Raw genomic sequence first — 14,902 nt, 5'->3', positions numbered from 1 at the left:
TTTAGGGTGAGGAATAAATCTCAGCTTTGATTGAATTTGTGTTAATAGTTGTGATCGTAACATCCAGAAATCCTGGAGGGAATGATTTATGAGAAACTTTAAATCTGAAGGAGCTGCAGGAATTTCTCAGGAGGGAAACAGATGAAGAACACACAGCCAGTCTGCTGCACACACACACTCACACACACACACACAGTGAGCCTGCATGGAGAAATATCATCAGCTCTGCATTTCTAAATTTATGCAAAGACCAAGACAAACTGGTTTTTAAACTTTCTGCACCGATGAACACGTTGACGAGTTTAATCGATTTTTAACCAATTCACAAAGAATCGTTACATCCTTAGTTACCGATGCTTTTATTTTGAAACTTTAGAGCATGTTTTCCACTCACTGCTGGTTTATTTTGGCAGCACACACGTCTCCTTTCTGAACGTTCATGAGTGTGCTGGACTCCTCCTTCTGACTGTAGTAGATAAACATCCTCCACATCAGACTCTCCAGCTTGTCCATGTCTCGCCACGGCTGCATCACAAAGTAACCTGGATGGCACGCCACGACCACAAACACGTCCATGTTCTGACCCGGCTGGAGACAAGAAAAAACATTAATCTGACTGACAACGTTTTAATTGACATTCAAGTCCAGATAACAGTTGAAATGACCAGTCAAAGATGAATTGCATCATAAGAAGAGAAAAAATCCACACAAAATGATCTTTATATACAGTTATCTGCTGTTTGTTCTAAGAACCTTCAGAGAAGTTCCAAAGACTAACAAAACACATGTATGACCCCTGACTTCTAGTGATGTTTGGTGTGTCCGGATGATTTGAACTTAATGGTTTTGGTCTTGCTCGGTTACTGCGTAGCAACACCTCTTCAGTCCAACAGAACAAGAATCAGAACACTGTCGGCTTCAAGGGTATTTCCCTCAACCTGTGGAGGTTCTTAAGAAGGCTCAGAGAGTCCTGCTGATGTTGTATGATAGTCCCTTACAGCCAACACCTAATCATTTGATGTGAAGGCCCTTAAAGTTCAACTCCAACCATTTATTTTTTCTTTTATAAAATCGTTCCCAGTGATCTTTTAATAAGTTGTCATTTTTGATCATGAATCAGTGTAACCTGGTAAAAAGTAAGTGTAAAAGTTCAAAGAGATAAAATATTTACCAAACTGACCTTTTTCACATTTTTCAGAGGTTTGTGGTTTTTAGCCAAAATCAAATGCCTTTATAATTTTTTTATTTTATTTTTATGTCAATGGGCACTAGCTCATTAGAAATACAATACTGGGTTGTGGACGGATTGTTCACTGTTCATTTTTACTCCAATGACACCTGTAACTCCTTTCTGGCATTTTTTGACCATAAAATACAAACTATACATCAGCACCTTCACTTCCCTCCCCCTTCTCCCATTTCCCCAGATTCCTTCTCTGTCTCCCATTCATTTTCTACTTTCCAGCTGCCCGATCCCAGTGAAATCTCTTCCCTCATCCAAAAGTCAAAGCTCTCTACATGCCAGCTCGATCCTCTCCCAACGTCCCTGGTCAAGTCATGTCTCTCCTCTCTTCTTCCGTTTATCTGTGCCATTATTCACTCTTCATTAACGACTGGTATTGTTCCTTCATTTCTCAAAACGGCTGCTGTCAAACCAATTTTGAAAAAACCCAGTACTGATTCTAATATTCTTAGCAACTACCGTCCAATTTCTAACTTGCCATTTATCTCCAAAATCCTTGGAAAAATTGTTGCCTCTCAACTTAACTCCCATCTAATGCAAAATAACCTCTTTGAACCCTTTCAATCCGGTTTCCACCCCTCTCACAGCACAGAAACGGCTCTCATAAAAAATCACACATGACCTCCTCCTTGCAGCTGATTCTGGACTCATCACCATCCTCATCCTCCTTGACCTGAGTGCAGCCTTTGATACAATATCCCATTCCATCCTCCTCCATAGACTTTCTTCTCTCGGAATTACCTCCACCCCCCTCCGCTGGTTTCAGTCTTACTTCTCAGACCGCACTCAGTTCATCCAGCTTAAATCATTTCGATCTCAGTCATCATCAGTTTCCACCGGTGTTCCCCAAGGTTCCGTCCTCGGCCCCCTCCTCTTCATTACTTACCTCCTACCCCTTGGAAATATTTTTCGTAAATTCAATATTGATTTTCATTGTTTTGCAGATGACACCCAGCTCTATCTGTCCAGTAAACCTAATTCCTCTCTTCCACCCCCGTCCCTCTCCTCCTGTCTTTCTGAAATAAAAAACTGGTTCACGTCAAACTTTCTTAAACTCAATAGCGACAAAACTGAAATACTTCTTGTAGGCTCTAAATCCACCCTCTCTAAAGTGCCAAGTATCACAATCCCTGTAGATTCAGCTTCTGTGTCCTCCTCTCCTCAGGTAAAGAGTCTGGGTGTCATCCTCGACAGCTCACTATCATTTCATAACCACATCAATAACGTTACCCGAGCTGCCTATTTCCACCTGTGCAACATAAATCGTCTCCGCCCCTCTCTTACGGTCCACTCCGGTTCTATTTTGGTTCACAGTTTGGTCACCTCCCGCCTCGATTATTGTAATTCCCTCCTCTATGGTCTCCCTAACAAAACCCTCAATAAATTACAACTGGTCCGGAATTCAGCTGCCCGTATAATCTCCAGGACTTCAACCTATGACCACATCACCCCTGTCCTCCACCAATTGCACTGGCTCCCAATTACATCCAGAATTCAGTTCAAACTCCTCCTTCTGACCTTTAAAGCCCTCCATAACCTGGCACCTCCTTACCTCTCTGATCTCCTCCAAATGTACTCCCCCTGTCGTTCTCTCCGGTCATCTTCTGCTCTCCAGCTCTCTGTACCTCCTGCGCGCATGGTCACTATGGGGAGCCGAGCCTTCAGTCGGTCGGCTCCCAAACTCTGGAACTCTCTCCCACCTGAACTCCGCAATATTGTCTCCCTACCAATTTTCAAATCCCATCTAAAAACTCACCTGTTTAAATCTGCCTTCTCACTTTGATTTTCTGTGTATTCTTGCTGACTTATTTATTTATTTATTTTTTAAATATAATTTTATTGTGCTCTGTTTTTATGTCTATTTATTCTGTTTTATCATGTACAGTGTCCTTGGGTGACATGAAAGGCGCTTTAAATAAAATGTATTATTATTATTATTATTACTGTTGGTGCAGAGCTACCCCTCCCCTGAGAACTCCGTTTGTGCTCACACACCAGCCTCTAGCCTCAAGCTAGCATTAGCGATATTGGATCAATCAGTCATAAAGTTTTGAGCCAGAGGCCAGCTCAGACGAGAAAAATGAAGAACTACACGGATCTAGTCGCTCACAAGCAGCAGAATGGTGGCGTGGAGTGGAGAAGAGATGCTGCCCCGCCCATTCCATCAGCTGCATCATTTGTCTGAGCATCTGGTTTTCTGATCCAACACAATTTGCACTAGAATAGTTGCATTACCTGCGATAATGCTAGAGTCAATGCCTTTTGCTGAAAGTAGTTGCTAAAGATGCTGAAGCTTTTTGCTGGAAAATGGTGATGCAATTTACTTTAATTGCTGAAGGGATTTACTGAAAATGCAAAAGCCATTTGCAAAATATTAAACTTGCTAAAAGACTGGAAACGACCTTTGTAGTTGACCTAAATGTCTGAAAATGTTGTACTAAAAACACTTAATCCCTAATAAATGCTAATTTTGCAAAAATATTTAGTGTGTTTCTTAAATATGAGCTAAACTTAGCCCAAAAAACCTTAATAGATGTCAAATTAGCTAAAAAACAAAAAGCTAGCTTGTTGCTTAAATACTAGCTAAACTCCAGAATTGCCTAAAATTCCTCAGTAAACTAAATTAGTCAAACATAGAAGCTGAACTCTAAATTAGTCTATAAAAACCTCAGTAGATAACAAATTAGCCAAACACGTTAGCATGTTGCCAAAATATTAGCAAAACTCAATTTTTTTTTTAAATTACTCTAAAGATGAAAACATAGCCCATATATATTTTTAAAGGCTTGTTGCTAATCTACTTTAAATTTTTGACATTTGAAGACTATTTCAAAAACTATTGAGTTTATAAATGGCAAAAATACAAGCAGTAATGTCCTGAACGAGCTGAATGTTTTGATGAAATCACTGAAAGTGTGATTGAGTTTTTACGTGCTGAAAACGTTTGGAAAGGAGCTATAGTGTGAATACTTAGTAAAGCAACCACACAATTAAGAAATATTTTGAATCCTAAATTACTGCATGTAGGTCCTCTACTCTGAGAATAATGCTACAAGAACATGTCACAAGCACACAGCATTCTCATTGAAGTGGGTCTTTAAGGAAAGAATTCGATTACCTCTGGGAGTTCCAGTGGAGCGGGCAACGCCAGTGGCTTCGGGGTCATTATGGTGAGGGCATACTTGTGACTTGACTGCAGTGACGGGTCCACAGAGCAATTCAGGGTCGGGTCACTGAAAGTCCGTTTCAGGACAGGTAAAGTCCAAGAAACGTCTAGGGCTAAAAGAAGTGCAGAAACAGTAAAATGAGAGAAGCAAATCAATCTGGTTAGCATTCTCAAAAAGTGGGTGTTAAAGAAGACAGAACTAGTGGTGGGCGGAGCTCTGAGCTGAACGGCACTAGTACAGCGGGAGGAGTTTCACGTACCGGCATCTATGAGGCTTCCACGGCTGCTCGGGGCTCTCTGCAACAACTTGGACTGAACCAGCTGAAGGTTGATGCTGTTCTGGGGACCGTCTCCACCAACAAACAGATGGATATGGGCCACTCTGTCACCTTTGGATTCATCCAACTTCAGAATCTGAATGACCGCAGTATCATTGGTGGTTAGAGGGGTTGCTGTTCAGTCATGGCAACCCAGACCCTTACAGAAAATCTCTGATTACATAGTCAAACCAACACCAGACAAGACTTTCTGCTTCTTTAAAGTCATTTTTTGTGATTTCAGTCATCTGCAGCCTCATATTTTTCTTAGGACTTAAAGAACAGAGCACAAACCCAACATGCTTTACCCAAACTTTATCCAACTGGAGTCGACAGCTCAACTAATCAATCTGAGCGTTCATTAGAAGACCAGTCCTTTAATAATGTTAACAAAAGCAAGCTTATAAACATATTCTCCCAAAAAGAAGAGCATGCAGACGTCATTGTACTGAGGTACAACATTTTTTTAACTTACGTTTTTTTTTTTTACAATGTTACCTTTACTTTGCAGCATTCAGCTTCCAGAACTTTCTCTTTCAACCACACAATGGCCTCTGGGCTCCAATCTCCACCGGGAGCTTCTACGTCTGCAAGTCGACACTTCACAGCCTACGGAGAGCACATTCACCAGGACTGTTAGACCAGCAGAGGAGCAAGGCTGTTATCAGCATCACATAGAGGAGTGACCTGAGGTGGGATGAAAGCACATTCCTTCAGAGACTGAGGAGGAACCTCCCGAAGGTCGGTAAGTTTGACGGTTGCTGGCACAGCAAAGTCTATGAAGAGGACCTCCATCACTCGCTCACCAAACATTCTGCTGATCTGAGATCAAACACAGCAGGTTAAGCTCACGTTAGAGAAACAACTTTGACAAAAAATCTGTAGAAATGTTTAGGAGGTAGCTTTTACCTCTGCTCTGGCCCACTTCTCCTTGAACCGAGCCAAACAGAACTTCCCAATGAAAGGTTTGGAAACCAGAGACGCTGTTGTCATCTGAAAAATTGAACGTTGATTGTATAATGAAGATAATATAACAGCACTAAAAACACTTCAAAACCAAGAATGACAAAAGGAGATCTAGTGACGACACTTTTCACATGGATGAGTTTCCACCTCACTGCTTCAAGTTGGACCAACAAACAGAACAGAGATGCAGCTTTAAAAAACAAAACTACGTTTTCACATCAAGGATATAGTACAAAAGGATTTCTGACCCACAAATATATATACACACCCAGACTCTGGGTACCTTATATGATGCGATACATGGTTCATGATATCAATGATATTGCAGCACTGTGATAATTTGTTAAAAAATAATCTGCAATAACTTGCATTATATAAAAGAACACATTGTTTAGGTAAAAATATATCACCATTTATTTTTTAGCTTGAACACAATCATAATACAACAACTTGTCTTATTTTGAGCAACAAATAAAAGACACTTTTGTGCAAATCAGTAACACTATGTCTTCAACAAGCATTGACACCAAGTGAATTGGAATTATCTGTAAAATTCAGTGGTAACAATACTTAATGCAGAATTGTTGTCAACAACAGAACAAAAATGTAATAATTCAAGTAGCTGCCAGACACATTGGTGCAATGTACGTCTACGTCTATCTACGTCTGAAGGAACGCCTCACCAAAGGATGATGAATATAACGTTATACAGTCTCTTCAAATAAAAATAAAAGATCAATACTTGGTGAGAACCTATTGAGAATCAATCACAGGACTAAATATCACAATATATTACAATATCAATATTTTAGTTTGCCTACATCACTCTACAAGTTGGAGGTGTTCTACCTGCCTGCTGGGACTGAAGCTGCAGAAAAGCTGAGAACTCTTCCCTAATAGGGCTGTGGATCGCTGCTTAGGTGGCGTTCTGACTCAATTCACGAATCAAGCTCAACGGTTCACGAATCAAACCACGATTCTTACTTTTTATTATAATGTTTATTGCTATGTGTATGTCTATTTACTGGATGGATGACAATTGAAATTATTTGTATTAAATCACCACCTTTTATACATTTATTTAGAACAGGAGATCAGAAACTGAAAAACAAAACTGATTTAAAAAACCCACAAAGATTTAGATAAAAAGAAATTTTGTTTGGCATATTTAACTTTTTTTGGTCATCCTGGTTTAGTTCAGCAGTAACATAAACAACATTAAAAAGATAAAAATCACTGCTGTTTTGAATCATTTAACAACAAAGCCTAAAATGTTGTCCAGTTTTTTGTCCTCAAAGTTCTTCAACATTTTACGTTCTAAGCATTACATATTAGTGCAGAGCCTGTATTTCCATGACAGAATCAGCTGATTCATGTTGAGTACATTTGCCTTTCAGCAGTGCGAGGTTGCGTTTCTCCACTTCAGAATAAGCTGGAGTTTCGTTAATTAATCAAATGTTGAAGAGTTATTATAACCAAAACAGTGTAAACACTGGAGCTAAAGCTCCAATGTTAAAGCTAATTCCTTTTTTCAGAAGTTATGTCAGTGAGCGGAACTTCAGTCTCAGTTTTTAAATGAAAAAAAAGCTCTATTTACTCTTATTTTGAAAACCGGAAGCTTCACCGTCATGAAGCTGTGTTTACTTCCGGTGACAGTACAGCTGTCACCGGAAGTAAACACAGGCTTTGTTTTAGTTCTTAAAGTTAGAAACAAACATGAAATTGCATCTCAGAGCAAAAATACATCGTCCCCAGATAATATTTTGATTGTAGTAAAATACTCTCTACTATATTTATAAAGATCGTGAATCAGCGATATTAATGGTCGCAAATATTTGTACTCTAATTTTCAAATTCAATTTGTATTTGTCACATACATATACATAGTATAATATGCAGTGAAATGTATTGCACAACTGTCCGACGGTTTCAATATGAGAAGATATTTACAATAAAAATATAAGATATAGAAGTAAGATTAAATAAAACTAAATAGTCACAAGTCCACAAGTTTAAAGTGTCTGGTCTGTGTGTTCATTGCGGTGTGTTCAAAAGGTAAAAACAGAGTGATTTTTTTTTTGGGGGGGGGGTCCAGGAAAACCAGTTTAGGACTTCTGGTTGAGGAGGCGAATGGCCTGCGGGAAGAAGCTCTTCCTCATCCTCTCTGTGTTGGCCTTCAGGGCATGGAAACATTTCCCTGACCTCAGCAGAGAGAAAAGTCTGTTGTTGGGGATGCCTCCGGTCTTTCCGTATCCTGTGTGCTCTGGTGCAGCACCGCTTGTTTTAGGTGGTCTGCAGGTCAGGGAGCTTGGTACGGATGGTGCGCTCAAATGATTGCACCACCCTTTGGAAAGCTTTCCTGTCCTCTTTTGTGGTGTTTCCAAACCAGGCTGTGCTTCCTGTCAAGATACTCTCTATGGTGCAGGTGTAGAATGTCCTCAGTACCTTTGGGGGTAATTTGAAGTCCTTTAGGCGCCTGAGGTGGTGAAGACGCTGCCGGGCCTTCTTCACCAGGGTGTTAACATGACAGGTCCATTTGAGATCCTGCTTGATGTGAACACAGAGGTACTTGAAAGGTGTCCACTCTCTATACAGGTGTCCCATTGATTGTGTGGGGGAATGCAAACTGTAGCGGGTCCAGAGTGTCAGGGAGAGACGAGGTGATGAAGTCTCTGATGAGCCTCTCAAAGCACTTCATCACCACCGAGGTCAGGGCCACTTGGCGGTAGTCGTTTGGGCAGGCTGGCTGCGGCTTCTTGTGGACAGGAACAATGGTGGTCTGTTTGAAGCATGTTGGGACTGTAGACCAGTGTTTCCCAACCCTGGTCCTCAGGGCACACTGTCCGGCATTTTTTTAATCCAACCCTTCTCAAACACACCTGCCTTTGATGACTGTCATTGTCAGGCTTCTGCAGAGCCTTTTGATGAGCTGAATCAGGTGTGTATAAGCAGGGCAACATGGAAAATATGCAGGACTGTGTGCCCCGAGGACCAGGGATGGGAAACACTGCTGTAGACTGTTCCAGGGAGAGATTGAAGATCACAGTGAACACAGGAGCAACCTGGTCTGCGCAGGTCTTCAGGATCTTTCCTGTAATCCCATCTGGTCCTGCTGCCTTCCTGATGTTCACTCTCCTGAACTCCCTCCTCACATCATGCTCAGAGATGGTGAATATGTTGCCCTCTTCTGCATCTTTTCAGGAGCATGTCGCGAGTATTTGAGCACCCGGATACTCGTTACAGCCCTATTCCCTAAACTGACTGTCCTCTGCTGGAACCCTTTCCAGAAGTGAACTTATCCATTACATAAACATAGATCGGACCAGAAACTCTCTAAGGTGAAAATGTACATTAAACAGAACACTATGCAGCCATCTGATTCATCGTTACAAATGAAGTGCCAGTTTCTCTTTAAAGAAATTCAGACTTTTCCCCTTTTATTTGTTTCAAACTGAGCTGAGCAGTTTTTCTGAGCACCAACACTTCCATGTTGAGAAAGAGTTGATATTTTTCCCCGCAGAAGTCTGAATGAAAGGTTTGCTTCTGTCCTGCAAGTGTCACTGTCTGCTGGGTCCTGCAGCTGATTGGGACAAAGACGAGTTTCAGCCAGAAGATGGGATGGAATATATGGAAAGGACTAGACAACCTCAATCTGCAATTTTCGCATTTCCACAAACTGAATGCAAAGTTTTCTTCATTCATGACATTTAGGGTAACAAACTTGTTCAGATAATGCAGCAGCTGGGTCAGCCAGCTTCTGGAGTAACAGGCCTCAACAGCTAAATCCCTTTACCTGAGAGACGACTGAAGCATTTATCTCTTCAAGTATCTTTGCAAGCCTCAGCGAATCTGGAGAAGGCAGCTGGCAGTACAAAGTACCATCTGGACACACGTTTGAGACGCACACATCCTGGTAGAGAACGTTCACCTTCAGGAAAAACACACGACTTTCAGCTATAACTGGAGATCACCAATAGGATATTACTGATGTGACGGCTGTATGCAAGAAACAATAACAAATAATGAGATCAAAAGATCATTGAAAATGCATTGGTAAACAAACATGTCAACACACAAACAGAGGGTTGTTCATGGTCTTGAGCTGGGAAACCAGAAGAGGATAAATCAGGAAGTCGGGTGGGTTTTTAAAAGTAGCTCTCTCCACCTGTGAAGGTCAGAAAGAAAAAGAATAAAAAATAACATCAGATCCAGAAGACAAAAATATGTAGCTTTGGATGTAGCAATTCTTCATGATTTTCATTGTTGCAGAAAATGTAAAAATTGTTTTTTCTCAGCCTGTGCCTACATTAAGAAATGCAGAGCAGATGATACTCCTCTATGCAGACTCGCTGAGTGTGAGTGAGCATAAGCAGATAGGCTGCTGTGCTCTTCATCTGAGCCCCCCTCCTGGGAAATTCCCACAGATTTCCTTCAGTAGCACAAACTGATAGATACAGCTATCCAAATGCCCAACCTGATCAGGTAATCCTACCTACGGTAAATGGACTGGATGTGACTGTCATTAATGGGCTGTATGGAGATAAACCTGAAGATCTGCATCAGATCCGTGTCTACAGAGAGAGGGCTCACGCTTTCCTCAGTCTCTGATTGGTTTAGATCACAGTAGAGGCCTAATATAGGTCTGTTGTTGAACCACAGAGACACGCTCAGAGGAATTGACACTTAAAGAACCTAATCAGTTGAGTGCACTGCTGAAACCTGAGATTTTCATTGGTTGCACCATCATGAAACAAGATTGTTTTTAACGTACACAAATGAACAGATTTTCTCCCAGAAACTACAAACAGATAGTGACACTCACAATGCAGACGTCAGTCCACTTCTGCAGGTCTGTCAGCACTTGAGGATGAAGCTCCTGTTGAAACATTTCCTTGTAGACCCCTGACAGTTTGGACATCCACAGGCCGCAGCAGTACTTTTTGAGAAGCTGTTTTATTTTGTTCTGCACTTCTGCTTCAACGTATGGAGAGCTCTGCAAAGAGACAGGAGACACAGCTGGAGCTGGTAGTCCCACGCCTTTACATTCCAGGGGAAAAAAATCAATTTTACAGTTTAAAAACTGACAAAGAAAGTCATGGAGGAACAGCTGAGTGTTTATGTGGTAGAATAAAAACATATTTTGACGGTACCCATGTTTAAAAAACACAAATAAAAGATATAGATGTATAAAACTAAAAAAGAAAAAAAGACAGTTTATACCTGACATTCAGTCTGCCTTGAATCCGATTTACATTCTGCAACAAAAAAGCAGAAGCAAACTTTTATTTTTTCATGCAATTTGTTTTATCCATACATAAATAAAATTAGCTACAGAAGCAGTCTGCCGCTCTTGCCCATCTGAGCAGAATGATCCCGACCCTTGAACTTGTGCGGAAGATGGATGTCAACTTGGAGCACCTTACTGCCCGAACTGAAGGGAGACTGGCCTAAATTGCCCACATTCCGGCCCATTTTGAAATTCCCCTCAAAGACTCAGACCGGTGAAGGACTCAGCCTGCAGTACAAAAACAACTGCTGGCGCCTGAAACAATCCTATCTTATCGGATCCCCTCCCTTAGCCGATGGCGCTGCCTTGGCTCTCAAAACATACCGCTTCTACAGAGTGTGAAAGCCAGCTGTGTGTGGAGACGATAACTGCTGCTCATCCCTCCTTGACCTCGGCATTCCTGCAATCTCCCTCCCCTCCCAAGCGTAGTCTGGATGTGTGCTCCTGGAAGCAGCTAAAGGACTATTGTAAAGGTCCCCCCCCCCCCCATCCCACCCACCAAACCTCATCTATTGCGTCTTCGAATGTGTTGTGCTTCTGTGTTATAGAGTATTTTTTTGCTTGTATCTGAACATTGTACGCAGTGTTGAGATGTGACCTTTTTTTTTGGCCACCCATTAACCCCCCCCCCTCGTGGCCTTCTACTCCCATGCTAATAAGGGACGCCGCTCATTCGACGCTTCCGCAGTGAACCTTGAACTGTCTGTTTACTTCTCTCTGTCGTGTTCTTGGTTGGACTGAAAAACAATGAATTTCCCCTCGTGGGATTAATAAAGTATATTGATTGATGTTTGACTTTTCACTTTTAGTTTTCTTCAGCAATTTCAAAAATATTAGCAAATGACAAGTAACTTTCCAACAATATTTAGAAATGTTTGCTGTCATTTCTTTGCAAAAAGACATGCATGTTCATTTTTGTTACAACATCAGACGTGTACAAGTGTTTGAAGTTGCAAAGATTAAAAACAAACAAGCTTTTCATACCTATATCCCTTTTCTTCTCCATGCCTGGCTCTTTTCTGTAAAAAAAAAACAAAACATTTTTTTGCCAAAACAGACAAAAGTTTAAAGATCTGAACATGTCAACTACATAGAATATACAACAAATAAATTAAAATTCAGTACTTATATTTATCTGATTGGAGTTGATTTGTAAGAATGTAAACAGATGTATAAGCAAATTAACAACTTCAGCATTATATAAACCCCTAACAGTTTTTCCCATCCTTGTTTATTAAAAAAAAAAAAAGTAATTTACACATCCCAATGATAAATGGTTGACCTGATGAGAGCGGCCTGCTGCATCCCTGCGGGGGGAGTGGCCTGCTGCATCCCTGCGGGGGGAGCAGCTGCTCGTCTGTGCTGGAGCTCAGCGAACGGCCTCGTCTCTTGCTTCATCGGTCTGAAATCACAGACATTAGGTGCTCCTTTGTGTGACACTACCAAAGGCTACATTCTACTTTGCAATTATAAAAACCCCGAAAGAAAGAAGAGACACTAAAATAGGGCTACTTGTAAAATCCAGAGTTGCTGTAGTTTCTGGAACCATCGTGAGGTCCGGTAGGTTTCGTGAAGGTGCCAGGACGACCGGCAGATGGGTGATACGACGGCTGCTTGAGAGAAAATCTCGGAATCGCTGGTCGAAACAAAAGATTAAAAAAATAAACGGCTGAATGATCCTGGAGTCACAATGCAGCAATGCATGCTCATTAAAGAATTACTAAAGACCACATTTTCTATTGACAGTTGTGTGCTCCCATGAAACTGCAGAGGAGATTTAACACAGTAATCCACTATTTAAAATTCATTTCCATATTAGTTCAGCTTATAAACATACAATCAAATGTTTGAATTCAAGTGTTCATGTGTCCTCATGTCTGTATCCACTTTGGTACTGAATGATCAGGAACCAGACATAAAAAGCACACAGAATGAGACCTATTGTATCGTACATTACTCTATTTGAACTAGGAAAGTCCTTTTTTAATGTTTTAATTAAATCCATTTAGAATTCCTATGAAGAAAAGAAAAAGCAACAACATGATCATTTAGACCAGGGGTCTCAAACTTGCGGCCTGCGGGCCATCTGCGGCCCCCGTCTTCATATGAAAGAGTACTGTTAATGCAGCCCACAAGATCGATATGAATGACAGTTGTTGAGTGCAGAGCCTAACAAACCAATCACGGTGCAGTATATTAAGATTAAGAAAACCTTTATTAGTCCCACAATGGGGAAATTGCTATATGCAACAGCGCAGGTACAGAAATAGGTGAGAGAGGATAAAAAATAAAATATACATTATAAAGAGCTAAGACGATGGGATACCCTTAAATTATAAAGAGCTAAGCAGTAAGATGCAATATACAAAGAATAATCAGTAATATATGGCATATTGACAGTTATTGCACAGTTAAGTGTAGGTAGGTATGTACAGGTATATACAGCTATTGCACAATGAAGTGGTCAATAATTAAGGTTAATAAAGGTAATAAATTGTGTTGTACAGAGTTACGGATATTGCACATGGTGATCAGAATAGTCGGTTGTATAGTCTGACAGCCGCAGGAAGGAAAGATCTCCTAAATCTCTCCTTCACACACCGAGGGTAGAGCAGCCTGCCACTGAAGCTGCTCCCTAGAGCAGACAGAGTGTCCTGCATGGGGTGGGACTCATTGTCCAGCATTGACGTCAGCCTCTGCAGGATCTTCGTGTCACCCACCTCTCGCACTGAGTCCAGAGAGAAGCCCACGACAGAGCTGGACTTCCTGATGACTGTCCAGCTTTTTCCTGTCCCTCTCTGTGATGCTGCTGTTCCAGCAGACCACACCGTACAGGATGACTGATGACACCACAGAGTCGTAGAAGGTCTTCAGGAGTGGCCCTCTCACTCCAAAGGACCGCGGTCTCCTAAGGAGGTAGAGCCAGCTCTGACCCTTCCTGTACAGTGCATCTGTGGTATGAGTCCAGTCAAGTTTGTTGTTGAGGTGAACACCCAGGTACTTGCCATCTCGTTGGTTTTCCCTGCGTTGATCAGGAGGTAGTTTAGCTGACAACAGTCCACAAAGTTCTACGTCAGTCCTCTGTACTCCATGTCGGTGTCGTCCCTGATGAGACCGACGATCGCAGTGTCGTCAGAGAACTTCTGCAGCAAGCGGCCGTCCCTGTTGTGTCTGATGGCTCTGGAGGCGGGATATCGGCGGGCTGTCCATTGCCTCCTCACTCATTCATTTATTCCTCTAGTCAGCTGGGCGGAGGAGGAGCCATGAAGCGCTGGAAGTACTTACACACTGAAGGAGATTCCCGTGCCCCGCCCCTCTTTCGTCGCAAGACAAATTCACAGCCTGCCGCTTGTCAAAAAGCGTGTTTCTGATGCTGCGTATGGATGTCTCTCTTAGAATGAATGGGAGACACATGTGGAGTTTTATTTATGTCAAAACTCTACGCAAAAATGAGACATCTCCGCGCACGCATCAAACATTCCACGTGGACAAATCAGACCCTCATGAGAGCTTTTTCCTCGTCCACAAGCAGAAAAGTCGTTGTGCCACTACTTCCGCGTGCATGAGTGATGCGCTCGCGAGCAGAATCTCAGCTCAGAAATGAAGGAGGAACAGTTGATACAGACATTTGAAACTGAATAAAAATAGTTTCCTCTAGTCCTGTGTTTTTCAATTTTTTTTTCTAACCCCCCCATGAAGAATTTATTCTTTCACCCCCCTACAACTTTCTGCTGTAAATATCATCCGTATCATTAGTTCATTTGGTCAAGTTAAACATATATCTCTTCAAAATAACTTTATTATCATTAAAGATTTTTTTAAACTTCTAAATTATCCATTTTATTAATTTTTCCTCACTCTTTTTTAAGAATCCTTCCAAACGTTCAGACAAAGTAAAATCAAGTCTTTTCTTGTTTCCCTCC

General features: G+C 41.5%; 1 protein-coding gene across 1 annotated transcript in view; it reads right to left on the bottom strand.

The window, feature by feature from the left end:
* Nucleotides 1-14,902, bottom strand: part of LOC112137623 (tudor domain-containing protein 7A) — a gene marked incomplete at its 5' end in the record, with an annotated part of 30,077 nt that overhangs the window by 1,860 nt on the left and 13,315 nt on the right. Inside the window, 13 exon segments of the mRNA XM_024260040.2 lie at nucleotides 395-588; nucleotides 4,362-4,522; nucleotides 4,670-4,823; nucleotides 5,225-5,335; nucleotides 5,414-5,548; nucleotides 5,636-5,719; nucleotides 9,486-9,620; nucleotides 9,768-9,857; nucleotides 10,515-10,685; nucleotides 10,913-10,947; nucleotides 11,964-11,998; nucleotides 12,262-12,381; nucleotides 12,492-12,615. Coding sequence (XP_024115808.1) covers nucleotides 395-588; nucleotides 4,362-4,522; nucleotides 4,670-4,823; nucleotides 5,225-5,335; nucleotides 5,414-5,548; nucleotides 5,636-5,719; nucleotides 9,486-9,620; nucleotides 9,768-9,857; nucleotides 10,515-10,685; nucleotides 10,913-10,947; nucleotides 11,964-11,998; nucleotides 12,262-12,381; nucleotides 12,492-12,615 — 1,549 coding nt within the window.

The sequence above is a fragment of the Oryzias melastigma genome, linkage group LG1 (assembly GCF_002922805.2).
Source record: "Oryzias melastigma strain HK-1 linkage group LG1, ASM292280v2, whole genome shotgun sequence".
NCBI lineage: Eukaryota > Metazoa > Chordata > Actinopteri > Beloniformes > Adrianichthyidae > Oryzias > Oryzias melastigma.
This window is presented reverse-complemented; position numbering and strand designations above follow the sequence as displayed.